Source organism: Dermacentor albipictus, unplaced genomic scaffold, assembly GCF_038994185.2.
Source record: "Dermacentor albipictus isolate Rhodes 1998 colony unplaced genomic scaffold, USDA_Dalb.pri_finalv2 scaffold_14, whole genome shotgun sequence".
Classification (NCBI taxonomy): domain Eukaryota; kingdom Metazoa; phylum Arthropoda; class Arachnida; order Ixodida; family Ixodidae; genus Dermacentor; species Dermacentor albipictus.
The window spans coordinates 8,186,045-8,206,416 of NW_027225568.1; the positions used below are offsets into that span (position 1 = coordinate 8,186,045).

The window sequence follows — 20,372 nt, forward strand, 5'->3', positions numbered from 1 at the left end:
CATCGCAGAGACATTCTAAACATTTGTGCCAATTTTCATCAAAATCCACGAAAAAATCAAGAAATTGATTTTCAAAGCCCCATTCCCCCTCAAGGCGAAACAACACCAAGAATGCCCTGCAGACGTCATGAAGAAGGTGATGATGCACCCTGGGCAGAGAGAAAGTGACCTGCAGCCATTTAGGTCTAGGCTTCATAAGGTTGTGGCAGTTGACAGAGGTTATACTGTATGGTTTCATTTGACAAGGTTTCTTTTTTTTTTTTCAACTCTATACATAAACTTTCTTGTACAAATAATAAATTTTTTCCCCTCTATTTCGGATGTTCTTCGTATAACAAGTTTTCCTGACTTACCTCAACGACCCTGTATATGCCTCACACCGGGGCATAGTAAGTGTAGTCAAGCCTCCTGGTAGTGTCAGCGGAATCAAGATAATTGAAGCCACACCACTACTTATGATGATTGATTGATTGTGTGGTTTTTGTTGGCGCAAGGGCCAGATATGGCCGAAGAGCGCCATGCAAGTGTTTGTGATTTCGCAGTGGAGTTATGAATTCTGGGAAGTTGATGTGACGTGGCTGTAAAGGGGCCCTAAAATATAGTCACTGTAAAATGTGTAAAATGTATGTGTAATAAAATTATGGCTATGACAAATGACGTGTACTATGAGCATTAAGGTGCACTGCAAAATAATGATACGATATAAAAGAAATGCATAGGTTTCTAAAATTACCTAGAGCACCATGGCCTCGTTAGAGCCCTTGAGACACAAGGGCCTGGAGGCATGTGCTATATAAAACAACTATCACAGCAGCATCCTCTGGAGAGAGGATGCGCTACGAATTTATTGGGCTCATAACATGTAGGACAACCTCATTAAAAAAATTGAGGACTGCTTTGGTGTTGAAAAATGGTTCTTTACCAAGGAACATAGCTGGGTGAAGAGGTATGCAATAACGATATGCAAGAGGAAAATGCTTTTTTCTTTCAGGTTCGGCTTTGCGACACTCCAAGAGGACGTGGAGGACGGTGAGCCTGTCACCACATCGACCACAGGTTGGCAGTTCATTTCCAGTAAGCAGAAAATTGTGTGTACCAAATGTGTGCCCTATTCTGAGGCGGCAGAATAGGACATCTGTTCGCCGTGATTTTGTTGGGGAGGGCCAAAAACCTAGCTGTGGCTTTATAATGTGCAGTTTATTGTTTATTTCTGCGTTCCACATGCGCTGCCAGTGTTGTCGCAGCTTCCTTCTTAACAAAGGCCTCAGATCTGTGACAGGGACAGCAGCCGTAGGAAAAGTGGTTAGTGATGTGAGTGATGTGGCCATTTTGTCAGCTAACACATTACCCTCGATGCCCCTATGGCCAGGCACCCAGCATATTACTACGTGTCTATGTGATAGATAAATATTGCATAAGAGCGAGTAGAGTTCAATGAAAACAGGATTTGTATGCTTTTGTAAAGAGTTCAGCGCTTTTACAAGGCTTAACGAGTTTATATATACTATTGCTCTGTTGAGTTTTAATTTATTTATATGTTTTACTGCAGACAGTACGGCATAGGTGTCTGCAGTGAAGATGCTCGTTAAGGGGTTCAGTACATCAGATTTAGAACAAGAGGGACCAAGAGCAGCATAAGATACACCAGAATGTGATTTTGATGCATCTGTGTAGAATTCGGAACAGCAGTATTTCGATTAAAGTTCACGAAAATGCATAGCGATTTCGAGATCAGGAGCATTCTTTGTGACCTCCACAAAGGATACATCACAGTCTATCACCTGCCACTCCCAGGGCGGTACTAGCTTAGCTGGAGGCATTAAGTGATGTCCGAGAACTGGAACATCCATTTCCTTGCTAAGTTCTATTGCACGCAGTGAGGCAGGAAGTCTCATAGAGGGTCTATTATGAAAAAGTGTTTCACACAAAAAAAATTAAATTATGGGGTTTTACGTGCCAAAACCACTTTCTGATTATGAGGCTCGCCGTAGTGGAGGACTCCGGAAATTTCGACCACCTGGGGTTCTTTAACGTGCAGGTTGAGGCGATTAAGCACGTAATTGACCTCCTTGCTCCTTGTTTAACCTACGTGTTTAATCTAGTCTTTCAGACTGGCTGTTTCCCAAATCTCATGAAAATCTCAAAAGTTTCTGTTATATTTAAAGGTGGGGATACTAATGATGCTAATAATTACCGACCAATTTCTATAATACCTGTATTCTCCAAGGGATTAGAGAAGATAATATTCTGCCGCGTAAATAGCTTCTTCAACAAACACAAAATACTTTCGGAGTATCAGCACGGTTTTCAACGTGGTAAATCTACACAGACTGCACTGTTAGCTCAAAAAGAACTGATAATAAATAACATTGAAGAGAGAAAGCTTACTCTGGGCGTTTTCATTGACTATAGCAAAGCCTTCGATACCCTAAACCATTACATTTTACTCGGGAAATTAAGTGCTTATGGGGTACGTGGTGTAGCTAATTCACTATTTAGTTCGTATCTGTCTGAGAGAAAGCAATGCGTCTCAATTGCTAACTGTTTTTCATCTTCTAAAACTATTTCTTGTGGCGTACCTCAAGGAAGCATTTTGGGACCAATGCTCTTCAATATCTACATAAATGATATTGTTAAGATAAACAATGACGCCTCATTTCTGCTCTATGCGGATGACACTAGTATTTTTGTTTCTGGACAAGATCCAACTGAAATTGTTGCGAGAACTCAAAGTGTACTTGCAGATGTGCTGCAATGGTCTACAGCTAATGGCCTACGAATAAATGCGGCAAAAACAAAAGCTGTCTTTTTCAGATCCCGAGGCACTGAAGTCGACGTCAACCAATCATTAACGCTAGAGGGAATACCCGTCGAAATAGTGGAGAAACATAAACTTCTGGGCGTGACTTTTTCTGCTCATATGACATGGACGTGTCATATTGAATCACTAACTAAATCGTTATCGCGTGCTGCTGGTGTTCTGTCACGATGTAGGCACTTTCTTCCAGAAAATGCGAAACTTCAGATTTATCATGCTCTGTTTTCTTCCCATATAAATTACTGCCTGTTAGTCTGGGGCACCACAACCCTTAGTAACATAAATACAATTCAGCTATTGCAGAAAAGAGCACTTCGGTATATTGCAAATGTCCCGCGCAATAGTTCTACAGTTACATTGTTTACCCGCTATAAAATATTCAGTGTGAAACGCATGTTCGATTTTCGTTTAATGTATGCTTATTTCTTTTCAAACGAACAATTCAAAGTTTTTATTAAAGATTTATCTAATATAAGCATGCATTACAGTGATTCACGCACCCGCAGCGCCGACAAGTGGCTTGTTCCTCGTTCCCGCACGACCTATTTTTTGCAGTCTCTTAGATTCACACTGCCGTCCCTACTTAATAAATATGAAGAGAAAGACGCCAACTTTTCTACGTTTACAAAAAAAGAAATGCGTGAATTTTTTCTAACTCTAGTCTAATGTCTTTTGTACTGCCCGAACATGATCAAGTATGTTTCATTATTGCTTGTAACACGTTTATTTTCGTCATTTTATAATGTGTGTTCATGTGAACATTGAATATTTCAACTATAATGTACAACTGTTCTGGAGTGTACTAATATACTGACTTTGTTTGTTCTATTGTTCCTTTGTTGCATTTGCACAACCTCTTCCTAATTTCTTTTTTTTGGATTTTTACTTGATTTCTGTAAATTTGTTTTTGTACGTATGAATCGTAATACCGCTGTCATGTACGTGGGCCCTTAGGTATTTTCAAGTGGTGTTACTACCGCTTTTCGCCTAAGGGACCCCCAACTGTCGTTGGAAATAAAGATTGATTGATTGATTGATTGATTGATTGATTGATCTAAACCTAAGTACATGGGTGTTTTCGCATTTCGCCCCCATTGAAAGAAAGTGTTTCACACGTCAAGTTGTTCACACGTCAAGTCGTTAACGGTTGTGAAACACGGATGTTCCTTATTAGAGCGAACCTTGAGAAAATATGTTAAGCTGATGTTGGTTCTCTGAAGATGGAGTGGCCACTCATCAGACTCTACATATAGACTTTCAACAGGGCTTGTCCTAAACGCGCCAGTGGCCAGACGGATACCTAGATGGTGAACGGGGTCTAACATCTTAAGCGCGCTCGGTGCGGCAGAGCGGTATACTACGGCACCATAATCTAACCGTGATCGAACTAGGCTCCTGTAAATATTCAATAAACACTGTCTGTCGCTACCCCACGTTGTGTGGGATAGGATCTTAAAGGGCCCCTGAAACGGTTCGGACAAATTTTGCAGGCGCGTAGGGTACAGCTTAAGTAGAACATTCGCACCACAATTTAAGTGAAGCGTTACGTATTAATGGAGCTGCAAGCGATTAGATGTTACCGTCCTCCCTAGCTATCCTTTCCTCCTCAACTCGCTCGCCGAGCGAGCGGCGCTAAGCTCCGCCTTCACTGGTTCAGCGTCACGATGCGACGTCACATCGCTCACTTCCGGTTGTTTAGGAGCACGCCCCCTCCCGCGCGAGACCTCTCCGCAAGCCGCTTGGCCGTCGACCGAGAGCTATCGAAGCAGCGTGCGTTGCGAGCATTCTGTCGTAGCGCCGAACGTGTCCGGTACTCCGCTAAAAACAGGTAAGCTGGTCATTTCGGCAAATGACTGGAGGCATAAACTCAAGCTGATGAAGGAACTTTAGCGTAGACGTACGTGAGCAGCCTGATCGGTCTGCACGGTCCAGACACTTGCTGGCGCAGCGCTTAACCAGTCAAACAAAGCGTTAATATTGCTCTAACCAAGTGTAAAGCATTTTAAACATTTATAAATCAACGTGTTGATGATTACACTCCTGCGAAAAATACACACCAGCAGCAAAGAATACACTTCGTTGCTGCTACTGTGTATGGTTGAGCTCTATGCCACCAGGTGGCTGCACCGTGCAGACCGTTCACATTTGCCCTTCTGCTCATCTCGTGGCTCATCCCGGCACAGTCAAGCGGCCAGACCCTGTCCCCTTGCGCTTGCGTTTGCCCTAATACTGGACTCGCGGTTTGCAGGTCGCTAGGTTTGCAGTCCACAAGGCAACAAAGTCGAATCATAGTGCTCGCAAAAAGACTGAAACCGACTCTGACCGCGGAGCTCTCGTCAAAATGGAGTACGTTGTAACACAAGCAGACGGCACTTGCTGTGTGCCGGAAGTGCTGAAGTGTACTAAAAAACTATTCTTGTGTATTCTCTTTAAGTTATTTTCTTTTTACAAAAACAAAGTAACTAACATTCCAACTATTACGAGCATCATTTGTTCACCATAAAGTTGGAAAAATTATCGACCACGCGCCCTGGTCAGCCAATCAGATAGCTCGCCCATGTGACGTAATATGGGTTATTTGCATCATATGGGTAGGGGCGGCTTAAAATTCTGCCGAGCAGTGCGCTGCGATCGGCAGCGATGTGTATTTTTAAAACCTTATAATAAATTACACGCTTTACGCAGAGCACTTAGATGCATCAATTAATGATCAGAAGAACCTACTCTAACGACTCAGTACGTTTGTAGAAAATCGCCAAAATCGTTTCAGGGTTCCTTTAAGTAAGTTCATTGTTCCAAGACATTTTTCTTTAAGATGTTTTATGTGAGGAATGAAAGTAAGCTTGGAGTCAAGTATAACACCAAGAAATTTGTGATCTTGGTTTACAGGAATTTGTTGTCCGCCCAGTTCTATGCAAGAATCTGGCACCAGGCCTTTCTTTCTTGTGAAGAGAACACAAGAACTTTTGTGGGGGTTGACTTTAAATCCATTATGGTCTGCCCATTTGCACACCTTGTTTAAGCCCTGCTGAACCTGTCTTTCGCATACTGTGAGGTTGCAGGATTTGAAGCCTATTTGTATATTGTCTACGTATACGGAATAAAAAATGGCAGGTGGTAGCGAAGCACGTAGTGTGTTCATCTTAACGATAAAGAGAGTGCAGCTGAGCACGCCTCCCTGGGGTACACCAGTTTCCTGCGTGAAAGGACGTGATAGTGCATTGCCGACTTTTACACGGAAGGTGCGATTGGACAAATAGCTTTCAATTATTTTCAACATATTTCCACAGATGCCGATTCCAGACAAGTCTCGCAAGATCCCATAACGCCATGTTGTATCATATGCCTGCTCCATATCAAGGAATATCGAGAGGAAATACTGTTTGTGTACAAAGGCATCGCGAATGTATCCTTCAATGCGCACAAGATCATTGGTAAAAAAAAATGAAATTATGGGATTTCACGTGCCAAAACCACTTTCTGATTATGAGGCACGCTGTAGTGGAGGACTCCGGAAATTTCGACCACCTGGGGTTCTTTAACATGCACCTAAATCTAAGCACACGGGTGTTTTCGCATTTCGCCCCCATCGAAATGCGGCCGCCGTGGCCGGGATTCGATCCCGCAGCCTCGTGCTCAGCAGCCTAACACTATAGCCACTGAGCAACCACGGCGGGTAAGATGATTGGTAGTTGACCGCCCTTGTCTGAAGCCAAATTGATAGGGATCGAGTATATTGTTGAGTTCAAGGAAGTGTATGAGTCTGTGATTCATCATTTTTTCAAAGAGCTTACACAGACAATTTGTAAGAGCTATCGGACGATAACTTGCTGCCAAGGAGGGGTCTTTTCCCTGCTTCAGGACAGGAACCACAATCGCCTCTTTCCATGTAGATGGGAGGTATCCCGCAGCCCACAGAGTGTTGAAAAGTGTAAGTAGTATAACTTGTGTGTCAGTATGTAAGTTTCTGATCATGTCATACATGACTCTGTCAGGTCCCGGTGCAGTGCTTTTGCAAGTGTTCATGGCAGCTCTGAGCTCGGCAATACTGAAAGGCCGGTTATAGGGTTCATTCTGTCTGGATTTTCTAATTAGTGGCTTACATTCTTCTGTTTGTATACATTTGAGGAAGGACTGAGAATAATGGGTTGAGCTCGACACGCTCTCAAAGTGCTCCCCAAGTGAGTCTGCCTGATCTTGCAGGGTATCGCCTTGTGTGTTTACCAAAGGGAGTGAATGTGCTTGTCGCCCTCTTATCCTAATAACCCTGTTCCAGACTTTGGCCTCATCTGTGTACGAGTTGATGCCCGATAAAAACTGCTGCCAGCTTTCTCTTCTGGCCTGACGGCGGGTTTGCCTGCCTTCGGACTTTACTTTTTTGAAGTTGATAAGATTTTCTGCAGTGGGAGAAGCGCATAGCAACCCCCACGCTTTGTTCTGTTTTTTACGTGCGATCCTACATTCGTCGTTCCACCACGGGACACGTCGTCTGCATGCCAAGCCACTAACTTCAAATATGCATTTACATGCGGCATCTATAATGAAGGCTGTAAAATACTGCACAGCAGCATCAATTCCTAAAGAAGACATTTCATCCCATGAGATACTAGTGAGATTTCGAAATTTCTCCCAGTCGGCTGTATCAGCCTTCCACCTAGGAGCCTGTGGTGGGTAATCGTTTTCTTTTGATGTTCTTAGTAGTATTGGGAAGTGGACGCTCCCGTAAGGATTGCTGTTAACTTCCCATTCAAGTTCAGGCAGTATAGACGGCGAAACTATGCTGAGGTCAATTGAAGAAAATGGTCTGTTTGCAAGAGAATAATATGTGGGTTCCTTCTTATTCAGAAGACAAGCACCAGAAGAAAAAAGGAACTGTTCAACAAGATGTCCTCGCACATCTATACGAGGGTCGCCCTACAGGTAGTTATGTGCATTGAAATCGCCAAGAACAACATAGGGTTCTGGCAATTAATCTATAAAGGACTGAAATTCATGCTTGCGTAGTTTGTAATGGGGGGGTATATAAAGCGAGCAAATAGTGATAAGTTTGTTTAGCAGTACAACTCGAACTGTCACTGCCTCAAGGGCAGTTCGTAGCTGTAAACGTTGACACGCTATGCTTTTTTGTATTACAATTGCAACACCACCCGATGATGCGACGGCATCATCGCGATCTTTGCGAAACGTATTGTACGTTCGGAGAAAGTTTGTGTGTTTGGATTTTAAGTGTGTTTCCTGTAAACACAGCACCTTTGGATTATGTTTGTGGATGAGTTCTTGCAAATCATCAAGGTTTCTAAGGAGACCTCTGATGTTCCATAGAATAATTTGTGTATACATATTTAAAGAAAATTGGTGCTGTGTTTACAGAAACAGAAGTGATGCCTTAGGTTACAGAGCTCTTTCGAGGCCCTGTAACCCTTTCTGGAGCGTTCGAGGGAGCCTCGCCGCTCCTTAGGCGTTTGGTGCGCCTTGAGGACAGGTGTAGTGTCCATTGCCTCTTGTGAGGCGCCGGACACGTGCTCTTGCGAGCGAGAAGTTACAAGAGAGAGTCCTGCCTTGGAGGGCAAGACCCCTGCGCCCACCAGCCCGGAGGTCCATGGGGCACCCTGCGGGATTTGACTGCGCCGGCTGTTGCCAGCGCTGGAAGGGGCCGGGGAGGTTGGGGCAGCCTCGGCTGCGCCCACTTTCGGGGTCGATGGTCCCCTATGCTGTGTTGACGGAGCAGCGCTAGCTGCAACCGCCGCGGGGGCAGATGGCGTAACTGCCGACTCACTGCCTGTGGGTCTGACAGCCGCCGGAGGGCGTTGCGACGCTGCCCCCTTACGCGCCACATCGGCAAAGCTGCTCTTAGACAGGTATGACACCCGCCTACGTGCCTCCTTGAAAGATATATTTTCTTTGACTTTGATTGTCACAATCTCTTTTTCTCTTTTCCAGGACGGGCAGGCGCGCGAGTATGCGGCGTGCTCGCCATCACAGTTGACACAATGTGGAGTCTTCTGACATGTTTCGGAGGAATGTTCAGTGTCACTGCACTTGGAACATGTCAGCCGGCCTCGACAGTTCTGTGAACTGTGGCCGAACCTCTGGCACTTAAAGCATCTAAGAGGATTGGGCACGTATGGCCTAACACGAAGTTTGATATAGCCAGCCTCGATGGACTCGGGGAGGACACTAGAACCGAAAGTGAGTATCAGGTGTTTCATCTTGATCTCTTTACCATCTCGCCTCATCTTAATTCGCTTAACATTTATGACACTCTGTTCACTGAAGCCCTCCAAGAGTTCAGCTTCAGTGAGCTCTAGCATGTCATCGTCCGAGACAACGCCGCGGGTAGTGTTCATGGTACTGTGCAGGGTTACTGTTACTTGGGTCTCCCCAAATGACACAAGTTTCGGCAGTTTCTCGTACTGCTTCTGATCGTGGAGCTCACAAGAGAAGATCACCACTTGTCATCCTCGACGCCTTATATCCTGATTCAAAAACTTCAGTTAATGACTTCGAAACAAGGAACGGTGAAATGTTACGCACTAGTTTGTCTGGCTTTTCTGAGTGAATAACATGGAATCGAGGAAAGTTCTGGACTTGTCGTCTGAAAAACTGAAAGAGATCTTCGGTGCGCCCTCGTTTCTGAGGGCGATCAGGAAGTTTAGAAAAAGCATTTTCCATAAGTATAGTTCGGTTTTTGGCAGCGATGCCAACCACCCACCATGGAGCCCAACAGGGGGACGTGACAGAAGTTCCTGCAAGGGAAACCCTACCAACGCCAGCTGCACATCGCTGCTATAACCAAATACAGCATAGCCAAGGCTGGCCAGCCACACAAGGTTAACCCTTGCCGCAGGGAAACTAGGAAGTGAGCAGAAGTGCATAGGTCATTCAGTGACCTCAGTGAACAAGTAGAGCTGGCAAACAAAAATGTCGTTCTTGATTTGAAGATTTATGGTATATATGTTTATATAGAAAACTTGAGTGATTAATTCCAAGCCAACTTCATTTTGTTTGATTCTTCAAAAATGCTTCCGGTCTGAAATAGTCATCATTCAAGTTGTCACAGTCGTAAGATCATTTTGCATTCGTAGGTGGGAGTCTATACACAGGCACCCTCCCCCAAAGTTCACGTATACCTCATCGCAGGGGAAGGTCATGAAGAGAGGGCACTATGGCACAGCTGCTATAAATCTGCCAGGCTTCTGGGATACCGTGCTATATAATCACCTATGCCACATGATGTGCTCATCTCTGTATCGAGACTTTAGTTGCTGAATGTCAGATTAGCATACTGGTTGTCAAACTTGATGGTGAAAGAAGTCATCATCTTATTTTTTTTCTTTTACTTTTCGCAAACAAAGTTTGAATAATCAGATAGTAAAAAAACATCAACTTTAGCAGTAAAGTAATTTTACTGCTTTTTCTAATGCCAACGGTATGTAAATTTGCTTAATGCCCTAGCAGTGTGCTTCACTGATATACAATGTACTTAAAATACTGAGATACTCAAGACCATGGAAGAGTTTCACATTCGCTCGTTGCGCTGCAGTTCGATATGCGTAGTGTGCCGTCTCAAAGTGCAGATGTGCATGAGTGTTTTCACTGTCCAATGCTGTCAGATTAAGCTCTGATGCATGCATTCAGTTTGGAGTTTTCTGCATACACACAAGTTTTCACCGTTCCATCTATTAAGTGCAAAAAACAAAGAAAAAGTGTTCACGGCAGTTGCCGGCATATCGCCCACGCACACAATATAGGCTTCCAGCCGCCAGTCTAGCCTGTGATCTCACTCCCAATCGCCGAGGCAGTTTACAGGTCTGAACATACTGATGGCCACCTTGCCGCGACGACCTGCTGATGGCAGTGAAGTTTCACCACAGCCACACCATGCAGCTAAGCCTAATGAACGTCTATTCGTCAGTATCCAGTGGCGAAAGCTGCTGTTTGGTGCTGAGTTGACCAAAAGCATAACGGTAGTAAGGCCATGAAATCACCTCCCCAAAGAAAGTGGCAGATAAGCAACCAATAGAGTGGTGGCAACCTTATTCACAGCTGTCATGTTTGCGACATCATGGGGCATGTGTCCAAAAAATTATAGTGTAAAATAGTGTCCAAAATTTCGGTCACCGATTTACATTGGTCATAGAGGCGAGGAGCATGGGGTCTGGCTCAGCACCATAGCAATCGTTTGCTGCTGCTTGAAAACTGACGCTGTAGGGTTGCTTAAGCAACCCGCATGCAGAGGGGGAGGTATTAAACATAGACAACAGCCATGGAAGAAATAGTAGTACGATCTAGGTTTAATTGGAGAGGCTTGACACGGTCTACCGAGGAGTTACTGCAGCTGCTGGTCCCCGCTATGCTGCTTTCAATCCTGTGGAGGAACAGCTCTTGAGGACTCAGTTCAGTTTTCAAAAGCCCAAGCAACCCCTTAGGAGCAGGGTGGGCACAGATTTCTCATATTTTTCTTAAATGTAGCAGGACGTAGAAGGGTTTGTCTCTCGGTGCGATTGGTGCAGCTGTAGCATCACTGCTGTTGCTTTGAGTGATCGCTTGTTCAGCTTAAGCAAATGCATAGTTAGTCATTTCATATCATTTTATGATTAATATCGTTTATTGCTCTAGTGCAGCTTCAAAATATATGACTGCTAGTCGTGCTCATGAAATGGCCAGAAATCAGCAGCAAGCAAATGCCACGAACATACTGAGAGCACGAGTCAAGAAATAGTACTTTTTTTTTTTGTATCAGAACAATAAGCACTGCGTCAGCTTTTAGGAGTAAAGGATTGTAGAGAAAATATACTGTTACTGCATGTCGATATATTAATTACCGTATTTACTCGCATAATGATCGCACTTTTTTTGTCAGAAAAATTGGCGCAAAATCAGCGGTGCGATTATTACGCGGGTTAAATTTCGCGCAAAAAGAAATTTTTTTTTTCGTCCCGCGTTTGCTGCGGGACACCAAAACAAAAATGGCAAACAGCGGAGCAAACCGAACGCACCGAACGCGATCTTTTTTTTCATCTCGTGAGTACATTACGTGCATTGAAACAGTTTCTTTCGTATCAGTAATGAATAATATCATCAATATTGCCAAGCTTGCGGCAATAACGTAGCCATGTCCACTTTGAGGGGACAGAAACAGATAGGGGCGCTTAGCTGCCAGTGACATAGAAACACATGGCCAGCACGCTGAGGAAACTGCGGCATTTGTCATCACTGCTATCCTAATACGGCACGTTTCTGCTAAGCGTGGGTGAATACCTTAGCTGTGTTACAAGTGTCGGCGTATGGATAGGGTACACTTCTAACGTATCAGTGCAAACGTGGCTACTACCGTTGCCGCTCGCGATTTGTTGCGTGTCCACGAGTGCAGATAAGAAGAATCGAAAGGCGCCTTTTTTGTTGTTGTTGAACACAACCATTATGAAGCCTGCACATAATAAAGGCAAGTCTGGTTGCAGCTTTTTTTTTAGTCATGGAAAAGCGGAAAGTGATGAAAGTAATGAAATGAGGCATCTACTTAAGTATGTTTGGTGCGTGCAGACCGCTTGGTTTATCCTGAAAAGTCATTCGCGTAGCATTCGACAGGTGGTAAGCGCGCTCAATATTAGCTAGACTTGGCACACGACATATGGCTGCGGCAAGTTCGGGGTGCGATCATTACACGGCGAATATTAAAAAATTGAATTTTGACGACAAAATTAAGGGGTGTGATCATAACACAAGCACGATCATTATGCGAGTAAATAAGGTAATCATCATTCATCATCAGTCTATTTTTGTGTCCACTGCAGGACGAAGGCCACACCCAGCGATCTCCAATTACCCCTGTCTTACGCTAGCTCATTCCAACTTGCGCCTGCAAATTTCCTCATTTCATCACCCAGCATAATTTTTTGCTGTCCTTAAGTGCACTTCCCTTCCCTTGGCACCCATTCTGTAACTTTAAAGGTCCGCCAGTTATCTGCACTATGCATTACATGGCCTGCCCAGCTCCATTTCTTCTTTTAATGTGAGCTAGAATATCAGCTACCCCCGTTTGCTCTCTGATCCCCACCGCTATCTTCTCGTCTCTTAAAGTTATGCCTAACATTGTTCATTCCATCACTCTCTGCACAGTCCTTAACTTGCTCTCGAGCTTCTTTGCTAACCTCCAAGTTTCTGCCCCATATGTTAGCACCTGTAGAATGCAATGATTGTGCGCTTTTCTATGACAGTGGGAAGCTACCAGTCAGGATTTGGTAATGCCTGCCGTATGCAATCCAATCCATTTTCATTCTACTGTAAATTTCCTTCTCATGATCAGGGCCCCCTTTGAGTAATTGACCTAAACATACTTGTGTGCAGATTCCAGAGGCTGACTCGTGATCATGAATTCTTGCTCGCTTGACAATCTATTGAACATTCCCTTTGTACCCTTCTGCATATTAATCTTAAACCTCACTCTTACACTTTTTCGGTTATAGTTCTCAATCATTCATTGCAATTCATCCTTAATGTTGCTGAAAAGGTGGCAAAGTATATCTGAATAAATTGTACAAATGTGGTGTCACCTGTGTTTAAAGTGTTATTTGTCGAGGCAGTCCTGAAGCAAGGAGTGCCTGTGATAACTTGCAGACCTTACAATGCATATATGAGATCTTGTGTTGCCCTTTAACATGATATATGTACTAGTATTCTACTTGTCACGAGAGTGAAAGCTACAGTTTGTAATAAGACCTCGCCCATAAGTTAGAAGTAGAAAAATAATGGTGCACAACGATATTACACATAATGGCTCACAACATGATTGTATAGCGAGGCGGAACAAGTCATCATATTTAGAATAAAAACAGGAACAGCGCAACACTGGAGGAGCGAGTAAAGAGCACCGGACAGAGCGCTGACTAGCAATCAAATGCTTCATTTGCAGAAACAGCATATAAAGACATCATTGAATGTGACATAAAGAACAGAAAAAGAAGGATAAGAAAGATAAACATCTGCCATGGAGATAATCCAGTTCTTTTGTTGAGAGTGTGAGGGACGCAGAACTGACACACGCGTCGCCATTTTTGAATATGCAAAATGCCTGTTTCCCGTGCACGCTTTTCACTATGTCTGCCAATTATTTTGCACTTCTTAAAGATCGGGATGCAACCACACACTGTTACAGTGGGCAGCCAGATGACTGTACGGTTTTCCTTTTAGTGAGGCGGCATGCTCACCGCTTCACTAAAAAAGTTTAAAAGTTATGTCGTCTATAAAATCCCGCTTGATTGTAAATGTTGCTATATCGGGCGAATGGGAAGGTGCATTAATGATCGCCTGCGCGAGCATGCCGCTTCACTAAAAGGAAACCCGTACAGTCATCTGGCTGCCCACTGTAACACGTGTGGTTGCACCCCGATCATTAAGAAGTGCGAAATAATTGGCAGATATAGTGAAAAGCGTGCGCAGGAAATAGGCATTTTACATATTCAAAAAATGGCGACGCATGCATGAGTTCTGCATCCCTCACACTCTAAACAAAAGAACTGGATTATCTCCGTGGCTGACGCTTATCCTTCTTTTTCTGTTCTTTACGTCACATTCAATGATGTCTTTATATGCTGCTTCTGCAAATGAAGCATTTGGTTGCTAGTCAGCGCTCTGTCCTGTGCTCTTTACTCACTCCTCCAGTGTTGCGCTGTTCCTATTCTTGTTCTAAAGATGAACCAACCAGCCCCATTGAACACATTGCTAAAATTCATCATATTTAATAAAGAGCCCTGTGTTTGTCAAGTCTAGTACAAGAAAAGATGAGTTCTCAGTATGAGTCAACAGCAAGTGCAGACAAGAAGATGTGATGTAAATGAGACACGCCACTGGAAGCAATCTCAAGTCTTCCTGTATACAGTGGTGCCATCTATTTAAAGTGCCTGAAAATGCACTGTCTCACGCACAGTAAATTAAAAACAAAAAGCCATCAAATCTTTCTCAGAAATATACAGAATGAACTTTACACAAAGTCCACACATACGTGCGACGTGCAAATGGTTATTTTTGCATTATATTCTGAGTACTTTTAGCGTCACATAAATTTACTTTTAGCCATTCTGGAGATAGTTACACTGGCCACAATGAGAAGTATCAACACAGGCGCACCTTTGTGATAGCCCATTTTTTCCCCCCGCTTTCTCTCTAGAGTTATTATACTAACTCTATGGGTTCTAAACATAAGCCCCGCTCTGGGCACTGGCTGCGCAAGCTCCACCCAGACAAGTGTCACCTAACAATGAAGGCACATTCCTTGCTTCTTTCACCCTTCTTTTCGCGCTAAGTTATTACACTAAGCCTACAATTTTGCTTAGAAGACTGCTTACACTTCCTTTCCTGAAACTTTCAACATTTCTAGTGTATTGCTAGGCTCTTGTTTAGACATCACAGCAAAACATCTCTGTTCATCATCCACCTCAGCCACCCATCGTGCAGTGCTAGAATGATCCAGCAGAACTGTCATATATACTGCACCAAAAGAGGTCAGAGGCATGTGTGCTGGGCAACTGCATCTGCCTATACACATGAGGCAGCATACAAGTCAGATAAGAGAGGGCTATTGCACATACATACAAACTGAAGCTGCTGTTTGGATTGATCTGAAACATCCCATTAAGATCTCTGCAGTAGCTTCAGTGCTACATCATACACCATCAAACTTAAGAATGCTTCATACTCATAATGCCTAATACGATACAATGCCTGATACGGACCCAGCCAAGCCTTTTCAGGCTTTATTGTCCATGCTCCAAACATCTGGCAGATGTTGAATAAAGCTGAATTGAATTGAATTGAATAATGAAAAAACTAACACTTGGTGAGCCACTAAGCATCAACAAGTCCTGCTACACCACCCGAAGTGCGAAGAATGTGCACATGCTGGGGCCTAACTATACTGCAGTTTTCCCCAGCAGTTTTCCGCACCCCAGTCGCGTGTTCGGGCCAGTGGCAGTGCTTATGAGAAGGACCACTTACTGGATGGGTTTTTGGTGGGCAACCACAGTCTGCAGCCGTGGCTGGACAAAGTACCAGAAGCCCTGATTCTTGTGCTCCTCCTGGACCCAGGAGATCTCGGCATTGGGGTACCGGTCAACCTCCTGCTTCACCAGGTCAAACGGGAATGGGCAGAGCTGCGCAGGGACAGCACCATGATGTCAGCCACAACTAATCTTGATTGTGCACTACAGCGCCTACGTTGTCGGCCTTGCTGTGTCCTGACTACTGCATTATTATTACTATGTTTAACTCAAACCAACTAGCCAAATCTCGTAAACTTGTGCAGTCTACTCGCATTTATATTTGAACTGCTCAAGGCCATAGTATGTATGTGAGTAACCTGGAGCAGGTGTCCCCAAAACTGAAAAGAAGGCAGTACTTAACCCAGCTTTATTCCATTCAATACAAATCCAAGTTTGTCTGCCACTGAACTAAATTAACAAATAAAGTTATGGCCCATGAAAGAGTATGCGAGTGTGTGTGTTCATGAACATACAATTTCTTTTTCTCATGCTAAGCCGCCACTCCATAACACTCAAGAACCAGCACCCCTCATCATCAATTTTAGCTTTCATGAAGGAGAACCGCATTGCTGCAGTTTGCTTTTTTTTTCACTTTTTTTTTGCTTTCTCTGCCCACCTCACTCAATGTTATTCCTGCCATTCGTGAACTGGCTCCCATTGTTCCATGACATTTTAGGGTATTCAACAAAGTCATTTGCTTATTGGTGTGTGTCAACCTGTAGCACAAATAGCAGCAAAATTTCAGGAACCCACAAGAAAGAACACTCCACCTTGTGAATGGAATTCTAGACTCTTCCATGTATGTCCTGGTTCTCATGTAAATGTGACCTAACGAATGGGTAGGAAAGTTTGCTACAATTAGAAGACAAGTTGCAGCAACACCCTTTCAACATGCAGGTTGCAGAACAGTACACAGAAAAGGCAGGCGGGTTACCTGCTCAACACGTGTGATGGCCACTTCAGAGTCAAGATTGCGTGTCCTGCGCTCTTTGGTGAGTTCGTAGTACACCTTGCCCGAGCACAAAAGGTGGCGGCGCACGGCCGATGCGTTGTCCTTAGCTGGGCCGCTATCTGGGATGAGCCGCAGGAACGATGTACCTGCAAGCAAGGCACAGAGGGCGCTGACCTTTTAGCAGAGGATAACGCACTCTGATGGTACTCTTTTTCTCCTATGGCTATCTGTAACTTATAATCGCTATTTCATGAACAAAACTGAACAAATAAAAAAAACTGCAAATCTTGTACACTACTACAAGCTGGAACTATACTGTCACCATTTTTTAGAAGCAAATAACTTTCTTAGCCTCTTTTGGCTGCTTTCATGGACGGTGGCAGCCAGTGGTTGGTGGTTGATGGTCGGACTTGCAACACAAAGGCACTGAGGAAAAGGCATGTGCTCTTGCACAAAAGAGTTGCAGGGCGGGGGGTCTGTTTTACAGAAGTTTTGTAGAGCCCACAGCAAGGAAACCGTTTGTTCGTTTAATAGCTCGTTTGTTTGTTCCTGTGTTCATTCAGGCTATTCGCTTAATTACAATCATCTTTGATGGTTTCTGCACAATTATTTTTCTCTGACTTGTATTCGGTGCACATGCAGTGGTGCTAATCATTGAGCCCATATTCTAAAATTGGCTAACGAAGGGCTGAAGAATAATTTTATCCCCCTTTGGCTATTCTGGCTATTTGAACACTCACAGACACCTTAGCACAAAGATGTTTCTGCACTTGGCTCCACGAGTGTCCAATCCGCAAGACCACGTGCAAAACCTATAACCTCAGCAGACATGTGCTTTTGTTCACTGACTGCAATATAAAGCTTGGTTTCTATTTCTTGCCTGTTTGCACAAAAGGAAAAGATGAGTTTAGTGCTTTGCTCTTTGTGTCATGAGAAAGTGCTAATGACATCACTAAAACAATTAACTGATAAAGGCAGTGCCAGACACTAAATTGAGCGATGTGAGCACTGGGTGCAACTGTATTTCTCCCGACATTCCAGAATTAATAAAATCATGCACAAAATTGAACTTGTTTGGTGATTACAGAAAATGTAACATAATGGATTAGTGCTACCAGCAGCACTAGCATAATATACTCTGCAGTCTGAGCCAAGAACCCACTTGCCTTCAGTCATTTCACTGAAATGTGATTTGGCCTCTGGATGCCGGAGCAGTGACTTTGGTGTCAGAAGGATGAGCTGCAAAGAGGAAAAGTAACAGCGTTCACCTCTGGGAACAGAGTCCATCGACTCCGTGTTAACCAACTGTTTAGGTTCTTTGTTCCCAGGACTGTGATTCCAAAGTGACCTTAATGACATGACAGCATTTGTGTTTCTTTTCTTGTTTGTCATTATCAATGTAGTGCTGTAGTTGCAAAGTAAGAAATAAAACAAGGCTTTAATAATACTACAAACAAACACCTGGGATAAGCCGCAGGAATGAAGGTGGCAAAGTTGAACAGCTCTAATACAGTTCTAAATCATCTGCTACAAGTTGGAACATAACAAGGCTTGAGGAAAATACATATCAAAATCAAAACACTGCGTAAAAACACGATGGGCCCCTTTCATTTGCAAACAAAAGAAAGAAAAAAAAAGGAAAGCAAATCTTAATGCAGTGCAGCTGGAAATGCAGTTAGTAGTATCATTTATGTGGTCCTGACAAAGGCAGGCCAATTAGGGAGGCTCAATTTCAGCTGGTTAGCACATGTGAGGTCCAAGGAACCAAGGGACATTTTGTTATAACTCAGTCAGCCCCCCAATGTATTAGTTGGCATGGCCATAGCCAATGAGAAGTGTTCAAACACAAAACTATAAAGACAATCGAACAATAATTTAACTGGCTATAGGCATTAACATGACTGAATGCCACATTATCACGCTACGTACTAGCTTCTCAGTTTATGACCAGCCCTTGCTCCATCAAACAACGAAATCAACTCGTAGAACAATGCTGGCAGCCAAAGGCAATAGACATGGTAGTTTCCTTTGCACACTCACACAAACTGAAAGGAAATGCCACCGATCACCTGATTTTCCTTTTTTACATGCTAGTCAAGTGAATTAGTGCTGGCATGTAAGGGTTCAAAAGAGCTCAGTCTATTCTTGTGGATAACTTTCTGTGGCAATGAAGGGAAAGCTATGGGAGGAGAGCTTCTGCACATGTGTTACAGTGTCAAGTAGACAAGCAGCATTCAGCAGCGCTTTTGGTTTCTTGGAACTTGACACAGCTCCGCATGTGACGGTTACCAGTTTGCCCAGATGCAGAAGGGAAAAGCCGCAAAATAAACAAACTTGAACGCTCAGGGTTGTGTTTTGTGTTATTTAGCTGTTGCAAATAAGCTGTTTAGGTTTTATTTTTCCCTGCTTAAACTAAAGCGTATGAATATGTAGGAGTACTTTCAGATGCTCTCACTCGTGCACACTTTGCCTCTGTAGTTTTCCCTTCATTGCCGCAGAAAGTTGTCCGTGAGTATAGTGAGTCTATGAGGCATTGTATTTTCTCGTGTATGTAATTCACCCCAAAGTTAAGAGTGGACACTGTACAGAAATTTTACCTTCACATGCAGCTTCAGTCAAAGCAATGCAGACATGTGCATAGTCATGAAGCTGGACTGCGTATCAACAGAAGGCAGCAGTAGAAGTGGTGATGACTGAACCTACAAAACTAGCTTGTCCCTGGAGCTTTGCCAGCAATTATGCTGGGTTAATTTTTGTAACAATTTGGATGTCGCTCACAGTTATTTAGAGCTAAAGTAACCGCAAAGAAGTAGGGCAACTCACATGTCCCTCAACAAACAGAGCTACACAAAGTTTTACATTCCAAATCAGTTTCCTTGTAGCTGTAGATAGGGTAGCGAGAACATAACATTGATTAAATTCAACAAAGGGTTGGACTGTTCGATGGCAAATTCTTGCCATCATTTTAATGCTGAAATCTTGAACACACTAATTCTTGCCTGTTTTCTAAATGGCACGGGAGTGATGGTAATGATATAAACAGTGTATTCACCCCCAACCTCCCCCTCAAGCTTTGCAGCAAAGAGTCTTAGCCACTGACACAAAACAGCAGCTATGCCACCACCAGGCACCAATATTCTAACTGTGCCTACCCAACCAATAAACCCTTTAATTCTTTGACAACCACAGAACATCGCTACACCCACACCTAATCCTTGGGGGAAAGGGCAAAGACAGACTTTTGTCTTACATTGACATTGATGTCAGCGTTAGCTTGGAGCAGTGGGAGTATAAAAGCTTTCTCAACCCTTCCTGTCCTTACAATTTAAGCACACTCTTAGTCACAGTAGGTCTACATGTTCCCATATGTGTGCCTTGTGCATCTTATGAATGCAGTCTCTTGCGCTGCTAAGAACCAGCATAACTTTTGCTTGTAGGAACATCAGCTACTAGTCAAAAGCTGCTGCAAGTGACATAAATTAGAAAGCACGACTTGTATGAACCAAAGACTCGCCTCGCAGTTTTGCCTAGAATCTCTAGATTGGTCAAACAAACTGGCAGACAT

General features: G+C 43.6%; 1 protein-coding gene across 1 annotated transcript in view; it reads right to left on the reverse strand.

Annotated features, from left to right (window-relative positions):
- Nucleotides 1-20,372, reverse strand: part of Ogdh (oxoglutarate dehydrogenase Nc73EF) — a 281,327-nt gene that overhangs the window by 44,017 nt on the left and 216,938 nt on the right. Inside the window, exons 19-21 of the mRNA XM_065438718.1 lie at nt 17,974-18,046; nt 16,790-16,953; nt 15,812-15,966 (exon numbers count right to left, since the gene is read on the reverse strand). Coding sequence (XP_065294790.1) covers nt 15,812-15,966; nt 16,790-16,953; nt 17,974-18,046 — 392 coding nt within the window. The remainder of the gene's footprint in view (nt 1-15,811; nt 15,967-16,789; nt 16,954-17,973; nt 18,047-20,372) is intronic.